Below are 13,778 nucleotides of genomic sequence, written 5' to 3' on the forward strand. Positions count from 1 at the left end.
AAACCTCATCACTTACCCTCCAAATAATAATGCAGGATGTCTTCCAGGGAATGGAGAGACCCATGGTTCTCAGCCCCAGTTAGCATCACCTACCCTTTCCTAAACAACTTGGCTGTTACCCAAAAATCCTGGGCAAGATCCCTGTGGGGTGTGGAGGTCACCAAGTTCATGTTCCAGCCAAATGAGGAGGAAAGCAGATGTTAAGCTAAGATTTCATGGAGTTCAAAAGGCTCCATGCTGGAAAGCTAGTGAAATTACAATAGCAAAAACTAAAATGAGTGATCAGAGGAAGACCTTTAGTTTCAGTTGGTCTTCATAAAACTCTCTGCCTAACCCTAGCAAACATTTTAGCCCCTACAGTAACAGCGACTCTTCTCCCAGCTTCCTGCTGCAATAGTTCTCTCCCTCTATTGTCAAGTGGGAGCAAAGGAGGTTTAAAAGCATTTTAATAAAGGTAAAGGAAAAGCTGTGTCCTCTTCCCTTGATGGTTTACAGGGAAACTGAATTTGTACAAGTGTTTGGTGGTTTGTTTTCCCCTATTTGAAAATAATCAGTTCTGTTTTGGAGCCTTCTTGCGAAGGATCCAGAGGGATGGATTGGTAGTTGTTTAAATCCCTCTGCTCCAAGGGGTAGGACTGAAGTGGGCCATCTCACAAAGAGAGCTTTTCTTCCATACATAAGTTTGGTATCCAAGTTAACAAAATGATGCAAGTTTCAGAGTCTGAATGAAACCCTTTTCAGTGAAACAAATTTCATTTCCTTGGTAACTAGGAGTTCATAATTCAGGCAGTTTTCCTGCTGGGCACAGAGTATTCCAGGAGGAACAGAACAGACACAATCTTGCTGGTATTTTAAACGTGTTTTTTTTAAAACAAACTTTTAAGGGAGAGGAAAGAGGGTGCATTTCTCACTACCCCATATGTTCCTCGAGCAATATGTGCTGCTATCAATGCCAGCCAAACAAGCACTGCCAGACCACAACCTGGAGAGAGGGAAAGGCACCCTGGATTTTCTCTTAGTTCCTCAAACCTCAAAAATGTGTAATAGCGGAAAGGGCAATGCCTTTATACAGAGCACACAGCTAGCTACCTCCCACGCAGACAGCGGGCTAATGGATGCAGACTCACTCAGGCTCATGTTACTATCCAATTGCAGAGCCAGGTTGTGGCAAAAGAAGATTTCTTCTTCCTTCCTGCTGAATTTGTAAAAATTCACGCCTTTCACAAAGCATCAGTTCCCAAAGAGCAGAGAGCACTCTTTTAGCCCCCGTGGGTGGGAAGAGCGATACAAAATGTTTTTCACCACAGGAACGGAGTCCCCATGCGGGCAGATGGCCGCCACATCCACCTGTCCCAGGATGGAAGACTGATCATAAGCAACGTTCAAGAGGCTGATGAGGGATCCTACACGTGCAGCGCCTACAGCAGCAGCAACTCTGTCAGTGCCAGCACGGAGGTGAAAGTGCTGAAGAGCAGGCCTAGCAGTGAGTACAACCTAGTCTCCCTGCTTCTCCCGGCACAGTGCCTGCCTCTTGGCCGCTACTACAAGTCTGCCCATTGTGTGTGCCCGTCCACCACCAACCTCGAGCTTTGGGGAGCAGCAGGAGCGTCGGGTTGTGCTAGCCAAGGAGCCCCACTTTCCCTGGGGGGAAAAGCAGGATGGTGGAAGCATGCTCCCCACCAGTGTGCGGGGAGCCTAATTAACTTCCTGAGGCCTGTTGTGGTTTAAGCCCAGCCAGCAGCAAAGCACCACGAGGCTGCTCGCTCACTCCTCCACCCCAGTGGGATGGGGAGGAGAAAATATAATTAAAAGCTCGTGGGTCAAGACAAGGATAGGGCGGGATCACTCACCATTTATGGTCACGGGCAAAAAACAGACTCAGCTTGGGGAAAAAAATAGAATAAATTTAATTTGTTACCAATCAAATCAAAACAGGATAATGAGAAGTAAAACCAAATCTTAAAACACCTTCCCCGCACCCCTCCCTCCTTCCCGGGCACAACTCCACTCCCCATTTTCTGTACCTCCTCCCCCCAGCAGCGCAGGAGGACGGGGAATGGGGGTTGGGGTCAGTTCATCACACCTTGTCTCTGCCGCTCCTTCCTCCTCAGGGGCAGGACTCCTCACTCCTCCCCGGCTCCACCGTGGGGTCCCTCCCATGGGAGACAGTCCTCCATGAACTGCTCCAACGTGGGTCCTTCCCGTGGGCTGCAGCTCTTCATGAACTGCTCCAGCGTGGGTCCTTTCCACGGCCTGCAGTCCTTCAGACACAGGCTGCTCCGGAGTGGGCTTTCCCCTGGAGTCATGGCCATCTTCGGGGTCATCCACCTGCTCCGGCATGGGGCCCTCCACGAGCTGCAGGTGGATATCTGCTCCACTGCAGACCTCCATGGGCTGCAGGAGGACAGCCTGCCATCTCACCATAGGCTGCAGGGGCATCCCCTTCTCCGGCGCTCCTCCTCCCCCTCCTTCTTTGCTGACCTCGGTGTCTGCACAGGGGTTCCTCTCACATCCCATTCCTCTCCACTGCAGGTTTCCCTTCTTAAATACGTTATTGCAGAGGCACTACCACCTTTGCTGATGGGCTCGGCCTTGGCCAGAGGCAGGTCTGACTTGGAGCTGGGGAAGCTTCCAGCACCTTCTCACAGGAGCCACCCTTGTAGCTGCTCCTGTGCTACCAAAACCCTGACACACAAACCCAATACAAGGCCAAAATGCCATAGCTGGTTGACCAAATAGTTGGCTGCAAGATTCATATTTGGACTCTGGACACTGGCTTTAACACAGTGGTCTCTCCTCAGGAGGTCAGCCCCAGAAACTGCGTTCTCCTGTATCTCACCAGAGGTGTCAGTTTCTCTCTGATCCTCGATGTTGGACTAAATCAAAAACAGAACTGGCAGGGTGGAGAAAGCAGGAACATGCTGTGTCTTTTGGGAGGGAAACAAAACCTGAGGGTAAGCCCTGGCGGTGTATTTACAGCTGCTTCACCTTTTGCTTGGCTGCAGCTCCTGTGAATCATGTTGTGGACCTGAGCCGAGAGTGCGTGGACCAGCCACACCTCGCCAACTGTGACCTGATACTGCAGGCCCAGCTCTGCAGTAACGAATACTACTCCAGCTTCTGCTGCGCTAGCTGCTCTCGCTACCGACCGCAGGCCAGCCCTCCTCGTCACCGCGGGTGACAGACACCTCCGTGGCCACATGAAAGTACAGGTGACCGATTGCAAGACTGGCACTCTGAACTCTGTCCTTTTACTGCATGAAACTGTTCTGGGAGCTCCGCCCTGCTGGAAAGCTCAAGAGGGTGAATTGAACAGGGTGTAGTGGGTGTAACTGTTCAAAGGTGGGAGACCCACCACCCTCAAGTTTATTGCAAACTCCTCCCCCCCCCCCCCCCCCCCCCCCCCCCCCCCCCCCGTATGCCTTGCTGTAGCTAATCCATCTCTTCACTTAAGGGTAGCTGCTGTCATGCACAGAACAAGATGATATTGGGAATGTAAGGATGCTGTGATTTAGAGAAGGCAGATAACCAGCATGAAAGAGGGAGAGACCAATTCTTCATACAAGCAAGAGAGACAAGTGCTCTTAAAAAAATAGTTTCTGAAGTGTTTGAAGATGGGCCTGAACTGGCTTAACCAAAGCACTAATGAGCAATGAACATTTGTAATCCTGGGGAGCACTTTCCATCTAAATGCAATGACTCTGGCCGTGAGAAACAGTTTGATGCATATAAAATTAGTGTTCAGGTCCTATGAGATTACTGGCTCTAGGGATGCAGCTGTAATGTCACGTTACTGTAGCTGTTTTATTCCAGTAGACTTCAGACAAATTTCTAGTTGGGTCAGTTTGGTTTCTACTTGACTGTAATCAGCTTTGGAGTGAAATGCAGAAGCAGTGCTTCACAGAAAGCTTAAAGACAAAATAGAAAAATACTTTTAGCCCTTCCTGAATGTTAGGGGTAATTTAGATGAATATACCAACACTCTTATCTGTTCTGAGATGCTGCACTTTAAATATCACTTGCTCTACGAAGGCTCAGCAGATTATTTGGGGTTTTTTTGTTTGTTTTTTTTTTTTCCTGAGCCAGAACTGTCCTGTTGAATTTATTGCAAAGCTGGGCTCAGTGGTAGTGTTGTGCTGAGTTTCAGCTTGTGGAGGCAAATAATATACACATAGAAATACACGTAGGGTCATTTGACTTGCCAGAATAAAGTTCCCAATGATCTGCTCTAGTCTCAGTTAAATCCAGGAGAGCCTGGCTCTGTGTGTGGCCTGGGCTGATTCCTGCTGCTATGGGCTAACAAGCGAGGATGTGCAGATGCAGAGCAGCTATAGCTGAAAAGCATCCCTTCATTTCAAGTCTAACACTGAGTGGCAGTGAGTGCATATGAGGCTCTGAAAGAGAAAGTCTCAGGCAGTAAGGGGCGGGGGGGGGACGTGAGATTATATCATGATTTGTTAAACTAGGAAAAGCCCTTGGCTGTCTTCAGTATCTCAAAATGGAATTATTTCTGAGCAAAAGCATTTTTTTACAGCCTCCAGAATATTGTTTTATCCTAGCATCAGCCCTAAGAGTCCCCCCTTGTCCTTATTCAAACTCCCTGCTGAGACTTGGATGGGTTAATCGTAGTAATTGGCACTATCACCCATTTGTTATTTGCATAGATGTAGCTATAAACTAGTAGACTGGTGTGTAGTGTTGATGTTTTGGTTGGGGGGGGGTGTGGGTGGAGAACTGGCTTTTTAATTTTTTTTTTTTTTTTCTTCTCCTACTTCTGTTACTTTAAGGCTTCTAAGGCAGGCAGCTAATTCAGGACTGTGCTCACACCATGCTCCTTTTAGTCCAGACTCAGTACTCAGGGCAGCAGTAATACATAGGTGTAAATCCCCAGGCTTGACAGCCTAAAGCTGGTTTGGACTCTAAAGCCGGTAAATCAGTTCAGATGCACCTAAAAATAAGAATTGCTAACCTAATGATTGCACTTTCTTCAGCACAGGTATGGTTTCAGGGTTGGACACACTGCTTTGAGGGGAACAAACTGAAAAGTCTAGAAGCAATGCAGTAAAGGAGTGAGAGGTGACAGTCATCCAGCTATTTGGGGGTGGGTCTTTCTGTGGTGTCATAGATTCTGCTTGCTAGAAAAGACAAAAATACTTATTTTGCAGTTAAGATCCTTTAATTTGATTAGGGAAAACTTCCTCTGCTATAATTCACAGTAGGCATTACAGTGTAAGGTTTGAAGTTGACATCATTGGATATTTAAGAACAATGAGATGGTCCTGAGAACTTCTAATTGTGTTTGTACGTAATTTTGCATTTAATGTCTCAGACCAGCACCTTTTTTTTTTTTGTGTGTGTGTATAGGATATTTTAGTATATAGTATGACTTTGCCTTCTGAGACCAGGGACTAATGACAGACTGTAAATTCCAGTCTTAGCAAAGCCCTCTCAGTTCACATGCAGCAGGCATGTGGACGGTAGTCAAGGTCTGGGGACATGCTCAGGAGCACAGTTACAAGGTGACTGTGGTGCATCGGACCTTTTTGTCCTGGTGAGTGTTTATTCTGACCTCCTTTCAGCTGCATAACCATGATAGTAAGGATAGTATTGGAAGGCATACCATCACTGTCATAGTTAACTAAAGGGTCTTTTTACACCACTTCTATTTGACAAGCTGAGCTTTTCCTTCTATGTAGTACCACCTGACTGCCTAACAGAATGTCTACTTTTTTAAGAATCAAGAAGTTCAATGGATTGTAGGAAGGTCATATCTCTCTTACTGTTACCTCCAGGGCAGGGGAGGGTGTAGCTATACTAGGCTATTTTCTGCTGAGCTTGGGGCGCTGGTGTGAAAGATATAGAACTAATAGAATAAGCTATACATGCTTTCTTTCCTATTATAAATGTCTATAAACACATGCTTGCTTTTTGAAAGCTGAATATACCATAGGGAGTGTTGGTCTTACTATTCATATCATACTCAAAACAGGTAAGAATTTGTAAAGAAAAAAGTCCCAGTTTTCTAGACCATGTCACCATGAGACTCGCTGTACTTGCCTGGAAATGGAAACTGCTGGCAAGCTCACCTGCTAGGGCCAAACAAAGGGAGCATTTCTTCCTCTTCAGGTTATAAAGTCTGACTTTTCCTTGTGTCTAAACTGACTTGATGCACATAAGAATGGAGTAAGAAAGAGCCAGTCAAACTAACAGGGTAAGTATCAGCTCACTGGAAGAACAGAAAAGGAGTGAAAATACACCATCTTCCCATATGGGTTTTAGGATCTTCACTCCTTTTAGTAGTAGGGGAAAGAAAAAATCTTTTCCCTTTTTGACTGTCTGTCTTTGTATTTGTCTTTCTGTACAGTATTAGAAAATACAGTGATGCAAACCCAGTCTGATGTTTTCAGTAAAGCCCTCCATTTTAGAGCTTTAAATAGTTATGGGTCACAAGGATATTTGCAAGTTCAGTCTTAAAGTTCAAGGTAACATAACATGGTGTACAAAATGAGAGGTGTTAAGATACTCTTATTAAGCTTCTAGGTTGGCAAGCAGGCCTCATCTACATTCACCTACTAACACAGAAGATACCCAGAAGGGCAAATGCTGAAAACTGAATGGGGGGTGGGAAATAAACCTTTCACAGACACTGCTTCTACCACCAACATTTATTTCTGTTAAAGCAGATTATAAATCATCAGTACAAATATATATAACTTACATTTGCTTGTAAGGCCAAAGTTTAAAAGTAAAGTTAAAATGAGATGGTTTTCACAAGTCACCAGAGGCAAAACCTGGACCAGCTGCAGCCTTTACCACAAGGTTTCACAATCAGTGGGAAAAAAAAAACCAACCAAAGTTAAAAACCTCTATGATCTATTGACAGACAAACATAAAATGGTTTCCCAGGTAGCCCCAGGCTGTAGATATGATTACAGTAAGTTGTCACAGTAGTGTTAGAACCAATAGATTAAGACAAAGAAACTGCAGCAATACGTAAAAGGAAAAAAACATACTATATATAATATGTAGCTTGATTCTGATAAAAAACAGTAAATTTTCCCCATGGTTTTCAAACCATGACAATACTGTTCTTTAATTTTCTTTATTTAAAACTACGATATAATGACTTATTGGTTGTGATTGTTGTTGCAATATGCTACTTACAATGAACAGATACAAGAACAAGCTAGAGCCCCTTTTTCCATCCCCCCCCAATATTACTTACAATAAGAATCAGAGATAAATCAATCTTATGTACAATTTCTTACATCCAACCCCCTTTTTTTTAACCTTTGGCAAGATTACTTACAACTCATACAGCTTTTAATATCCAACTATTTAAAATATTCTAAATGCATAAAAATAAAGATTTTGGCTTTACTTTATTCTTTACATATAATATTCACTTTGTTACTCAAAATGGAAGCTCAACTTTTTCCATAAACCTAGCTTTTGCTAAGCAGGTGACAATCTCCCACCCATATCCACCCCCCCACCCTACCCCATTTTCCCTGAGGGGGAACGTCCAGGACTCACAGGGCATAAGAAGGACACAAGTAGAAAATCTGCCTTCCTTTCTGTGAGATAATGGATGTTTCTGCAGACGAGGCTTTGGGACTGGGTGCCTTTCTTTGCTCTGTTTGACTTCCAGCTTTCCAAGTGAGGAGGGAATGCAGACTGGGGTGGCTCCGGGATTCCTTTTAAGAACTGCACATTAAATTCTTGTATGTTTATATCCTCCCCATAATTGCTCCCTCTTTCTAACCCATTTTTGTTTGAAGGGACCTTTGGGATTATCAAAGCAAACTGATCAGAAACAGTCCCCTCTGCTCCCTTTATCCCTCTATCCTAACGTACAATTTATCCACCCCCCACAGGACCGCTTAAAGTTCAATCTCAAATGTCTTCTGTAAATCACTTGAGAAGGGGTTAGTTGGAGAGGGATTAGTGCGCTGCTTTGCCTTGCTCTCTAGTGCTGCCCACTGTGCTTCAAACGGGTCTACCTGCGGAGCAGCTGCGGGAGGCTGCGAATGCTTGTCCTCTGCAGCCCGTTTGCCACTGTCAACTCCGTTGAAAGCTGCAGAGCCATTGTGCTGCGCAGGTGGATTGAAGAAAGGGCTGGTCGTAGCACTGTTGCTTTCATACTGAGGGAACGTCTGCTGTTTGACAAGACTGGGTGACTGATGCGGATGGGCTGATGGAGCGTGGCCTGCAGTACCAAAGACGTTGGCTACCATCTGGGAAGGTGTGATTCCAACCACAGGTACGCTTGGGGCTGCGTAGGTCATCCCGTTTGCTACAGCATAGGGCTGAGCCGGAATAAATGCTGGCTGCATGGGTGGTACCACACCCACCGGCACAGGCTGAGGCGCAATGAAGGTGCTAACCGGGAAGGCTGGTGCTGACTGGGAAGCTGCTGGAGGAGGCTGTAGTAGTGGCTGTGGGGCTGGGGTTGGGGTTGGCTGCTGTTGGGCTCTGACAGTCTTTGAGACCTCTTCCAACCAGCGGTCTGCCTCTGAGGGGGTACGTCTGTGATTTCCTTGGAAGAGACTTGGTGACGCTGCACCTGAGGAAGTGCTGCTCCATTCAGTGCCTGGGAAGGAAAGCATGGGGAAGTCACTAATATTTCCACCCGTCACCCTTTTATCAGTTAGAAAGGCTGGAGGATGTACACAAGAACAGACAGGCCTCCTCCCTCCGTGGTTGAAAGACTGCTACCCACACTGGAAGCATATTTATGCATCCACTGTACTGTTCTGTTATAGAAAGACATTGGTCGAGAAGGGGTAGAGAAAAGCTTCTTCACTAAAATGCAGATTTTTTTAAAATTTTTTTTTTCTCTTCCTGGCAGATGTCTGAGACTTTAGGGCATGCAGGAGAGCTGCTGCATGCACTCATAATTTAGTGGCAATGATCTAGTCCATAACCACTAATTCCTCTAACTGGGGACTATCAGTTTCTGAATGTACAGCTCAGGACTGGTGGACTGTTGGAACACAAAGCTATAAGAAACCGTTTTTAAGACTGGCTTGCTCTGTTTCCTAAATTAAGGCTTTACCCTCTAAAGGACAGTAATGTAATGGTACTGGGAGTTCAAGACAGCATTCATTTTTTCTGTCCCATACACACAATGAAGTGAAGTGTGAGTACTTACTATGATATACATGACCATCTAAGGCATTACATCTAATCAAATTACTGACTCCTTTATATTCTTCCCCCATCTCCACTCACTCTTCCCTTACTCTTTTCTTATATAACTCAGGCTGTTAACCTCTCAAACTTTTTTGCAATGTTCAACACTTAGCATTTTAAACTTCTCTCCTGTAAAACCAGCTCTGATTTTAACTCATCTTCAATGATTAGAAAAACCAAAACCAAACCCACCATCACTTCCATTCCTCCCACAGTTTCAAAGCTATGTCCCACCAGCTGAATTCTGGTTTTCCTTCACCCTACAGTTTCAAATCCTCTTTCCCTCCCATAGGGCCTTGCCAGGTTTCCAATGTGATGAGAAAAGCAACCAGGAATGGTAGAGATGGCTCTACAATTCACGTGTTATTTGGTGTTTTGGGGAAGTCAATAGTCTGCCGTCAGCCTGATCTAGTTAAACACCATCTAAAGCTCAGTTTACTGGTTTTTTTACAGTGGGAACTGTTGAAGGCAGAGCTTAGGGACTCTCTCTTATGGGGGAAGACTTACTGAAAATGGGTCTGGTATTCTTACAAGGCCAAGTAGAACCTACCATTTCACTAGCAAGGTTTCTCTTTTTGAGTTGAGCTTATACCAGGAAATGATGTTAGTTTGATTGTAGCCTTCTAGCACCTATGTCCACATGGGTGACAGCCATTTAAAGTACTACCTTGCATTGTATGTAACTACAGACAAGGACTGGAGGGACAGACTAAACAGAAAAAATGAACCTCTAAAGCCTTTAAGCAACCAACTTAATCTCTCCTTACATATGCTAATGGGAAGAAGGCACAAAAATTATTTTGGGCACGTGTAGATTCTTCCCTCTTCATCCCCAAACACACACTATTTCATTACTTCCTTTTTAAGCACTGGATTTTCTAAAATGCTGCCAAAATAAGAATCAGTCCAGCTTATAGACCCAGAACCCGTGAGTTCATCGCTTCCCTCCATCCACTCGTGTAAAAGGCTACTACTTCCGGCTTTTGTTACTGTTCCTTCCACTTGCCATTAAGTGGCATTGACAATTGTCTCAAGGGCTCAATTATGCTTTTGATCCAAGTTCTTCATAGCAATGCACCAGATCCACTTCCAATCTTACCAGCAACCATGGCTGCAGCTCCAGTATTAGCAGCAGGAGCATGAGCCCAAGGATTGGTTTCACGAACTGGCATAGCTGTGGACACTACAGCAGCTTGGGATGGTTTAGCAGCAAGCACACAGAAGGCAGAGGCAGTGCCATTAACTAAAATGGGAGCAGACAACATCAGTACAATTAATTCATGCCAGGCATGCACGTGACTGGAATATTAGTGGGCCATGTCACACCTATCAACATATAACAATTTTAGACACTTCCACATGACAGCACTTTGTGTAAATTAGCCAAATTGGACTGACAGTCGATAAAGCTAATAAATTGCATTTCACCAAGCCAACGCTTGTTAACAGAATTGTGGGATGGTGGATTTTTACGTATTTGATGAGACTTTGAGTTCTGATGACCAACTGAAGTTAAATTTGTTGTTTTCATAGAGAAGAGATGTGGCTCACCAGAAGTTACTGTATGATTAATTTTAGATTCAAAAGAAGAACAGATTTTAGATGCAAAATAACAATAACTGGATTTAAGAAGGAGAGGTTCTTTTTTCACACAACTTGTATAAAAGCATATCAGTGAAATGAAGATGAGAGGCTGCTGTGCATTCTATAGTTGGCATCTCTCCACAACTTATCTAAGAGTTTGTGTGAAAAACAGTAATCGTGTGGTGGCACAAAATCTTTTCCCTTGTGGGATTTGGTTCTTGTGACACACAGTTGGTAAGGCTTTTGCAGTTTAGGAGGCAGAAAGTTAAAATAGCCATTATCTGAAAGCCAGTCCCTTTTACAGGTAACTATCGTGTGGTAGGTACATGGACTTCTTGTTAAAAAGAAAAACACAGAAAAACTAAACAGACAAGATGAATAAAGCAGGATGCCATTCCCCCAAAGTACTGATAAAAGGACTTGCACAAAAAATTAAGACCACGTGTTACTGGAAAGCAACATTATGTGCATTCAAGCCTCATCCAGCATGACCACGGCACGCAAAGTAATCACAAACCTTGAAAGGCAGGAGACTGTGGTGCGACTACTGTCACTGGTTTTGTCATGGGGGCCGAAGAGAAGGGATCTTCTGATGGTGTGCTGAAAGCACTGGTGATCTGAGAGCACAGGGCACTAATGCTGTCTGTTTCCCCTTCTACCTCAGGGACTAAAATGTAAACAAAATTCATTAAATTGGAAGTTTAAAGGATACAGAAACAATTTACAAATACCAATGTGAAATGGAAATATAATTAGTTCCCTTATGTCCTAGATGTTCCTGCTACTGATTTGCATGACAGCTTTTTTTAAAATTAGTGTTGAAGATCTGACCTGAAATAGAATACCACATTAGTGTATTTTGTGACTAAGTCAAGAGGGTAAGGAGATCAGCGTTCCAGATTTAAAGTCGGTTATTACTGCTTCTCTGTGTTAATGCAAGAGGATGTTCATTTCAGAAAATAAAAGGGTTTTCTATAGCTTTAGTAGAGATCTAAATCTTTCAGTATTAAAGTGCTAAACATATCAAGGATTTGGCACTAAGATTTGGCACTCTGTGAAATGAAAATACTTATGATAGATTTAAGTGTTCCAACAACATACTTCCAACAGTAACTAGATGAAGTTTAAACGTGCTGACAGCAATGCACAGTGGCAAGTTAAGTCTAGAGTTAGAATGTTGATTGCTCCAGTTCAGTGGTAGCTGAAATCCCTAGCTCATGTGGTAGAATTATGAAAAGCAAAAGCTGAATGCTCCAATAAAATGGACACTCAGTTTTAAACCAAGTATCAGCATAATGTGGATAAAGTAACATCTGGAGTGAAACTGCCAACTTACCAGATGTTCTCATTATTACTAATTGCACTGCTTTTCAAAAGTACTGATCATCAGTCTGATGATCATGTCAGCACAGAACTGACATAAGCAGGCAAAATTAAGCACAAATAGTATAAAAAACATAAGATGTCTGAACACAACATGCACCATATCTAAAATTCAGGGGGAGGCATGCCCAAAAATTGATTCTTTGAGGGATATTCCAATACAGCGTACGTGGTGTGACAGTAAGCAGCACTGGCAGCAGCATACACAGGAACATGCATCAGAAGTGTTCTGAATCATGAGAAATGCAGATTGTAGTGTGCTTGGTGAGTATCACTAGTGAGCAGTGCACTATTACTGTAAAACTGATAAACTCAGTGCTGGTCCTTAAAGCACAGGTCACCAAATAAGGATTATAAGAGAAGTCAGAGTAGCTATTTTTGTTGGTTTTGCCTTTGCCACAGTAATTTTTACTTTAAAGCTTGGAGCCCTTAAACTAGTTCTGTTGCCAAGTGAGAGTACAGCTGGCCTGCAGGATAACATAGCTAAGGAGATTCTAGGACATTATGCAAGTCACTGAGCACCCCAGGTATTTATGTTGGGATAACTCCAGAAAACCCCACTACCATCACATGAAAACTGTACCACCTATACAGTAAAGTTTCTTTTAATGCAAGGTGAAAAGCCATTCCGTTGCTCTCAAAAAGAAGAATTGGGACAGGCAGAAGGACAGACTGCAGAAAAGCATCACGTGATCCCATGACAAGTGGTTAAGGCCTTGAAGGGATTTGTGTCTCAGGATGCCCTGGCATGAAGTGGAGGAACTGGTTCAGTGACTTAGAGCAAAGAGCCAGCACCTACTAATTCACCAACACCCATTCTTGGAGCACTTCAAGCTGTGCTCCAGTATTTCAGACAGTGATTAGAACTGTTTGTCTTCTGCATGTGAATACTGCATTTGAAATTCTTGCCTATTCCCAAAGCAGAAGTTTTCTGACACGGTGATGTTCGTCCATGAGAAATGATCCACATGAGGCAGGAAGAAGGACTTACTAGAAAATAAGGAGTTATTTGAAGCCACAGAGAAGGAAAGGAGGAAGAGACAATTTAAGGTAATGTTTTACTGGAACCATTTGGTTTTACCTGAGTTTTTCATGGGGAAATCGGTCTTCCTTTGCACCGTTGAAGGCAGCTCATTTATTCGCAAAGACAACTGGCGTTTAAAAGGAGACATCTTTTGGCTAAGGGCAGGGAAGCCCCTGAAAGACCCTTGCCTGGCAAGCTGTTCTATAGGGGCATGCCTCCGTGGAATAGCGTGGGGATTGCTCATTTCTTTATCCAGAGAGGCAGCAACTTCAGCAGTAGGAGAGGTTGGTGAGCCAGAAGAAGGGGCAGTATTGTTTGGTGCAGCACCTGGTGCTACTGTTTTCACTTCTGTTTCAACTGCTGGAGGAAATACGGTGAGGTTAGAAGAGTAAAGCAAAGTAGTGTTCAACTGCCTGCCCCTACTCCCATTTGTTTTGAAAAGAGAAATGGCAGGAATCTGCATAACTAGTACTCTTCCAAACGAGTTTCTACTACCACAGCAGAAAAATAATTTCTCTATACCGTCACTGTCTTCACCACGTCACTTTACGTACATTGAATCTCCAAAGCAAAGCTTACTAAGGCTAGCCAC

General features: G+C 43.9%; 2 protein-coding genes across 16 annotated transcripts in view; one reads left to right on the forward strand and one right to left on the reverse strand.

Moving 5' to 3' along the window:
* PAPLN (papilin, proteoglycan like sulfated glycoprotein) overlaps window positions 1-6,850 on the forward strand; it is a 56,301-nt gene extending 49,451 nt beyond the window's left edge. For all 4 annotated transcript variants that reach the window (XM_030030657.2, XM_030030629.2, XM_030030638.2 and 1 more), the window contains 2 exons: window positions 1,308-1,483; window positions 3,006-6,850. In XM_030030657.2, the coding sequence (XP_029886517.1) occupies window positions 1,308-1,483; window positions 3,006-3,181 (352 nt within the window). In that variant the 3' untranslated portion in view covers window positions 3,182-6,850. The remainder of the gene's footprint in view (window positions 1-1,307; window positions 1,484-3,005) is intronic.
* NUMB (NUMB endocytic adaptor protein) overlaps window positions 6,651-13,778 on the reverse strand; it is a 96,434-nt gene continuing 89,306 nt past the window's right edge. For 5 of the 12 annotated variants that reach the window (XM_030030723.1, XM_030030706.1, XM_030030678.1 and 2 more), the window contains 4 exons: window positions 13,244-13,546; window positions 11,297-11,446; window positions 10,295-10,438; window positions 6,651-8,593 (listed from right to left, as the gene is read on the reverse strand). In XM_030030723.1, the coding sequence (XP_029886583.1) occupies window positions 7,884-8,593; window positions 10,295-10,438; window positions 11,297-11,446; window positions 13,244-13,546 (1,307 nt within the window). In that variant the 3' untranslated portion in view covers window positions 6,651-7,883. The remainder of the gene's footprint in view (window positions 8,594-10,294; window positions 10,439-11,296; window positions 11,447-13,243; window positions 13,547-13,778) is intronic. The other 7 variants (XM_030030768.1, XM_030030758.1, XM_041122069.1 and 4 more) reach the window with 3 other exon arrangements.

This window comes from Aquila chrysaetos, chromosome 2 (genome assembly GCF_900496995.4).
Source record: "Aquila chrysaetos chrysaetos chromosome 2, bAquChr1.4, whole genome shotgun sequence".
Lineage (NCBI taxonomy): Eukaryota > Metazoa > Chordata > Aves > Accipitriformes > Accipitridae > Aquila > Aquila chrysaetos.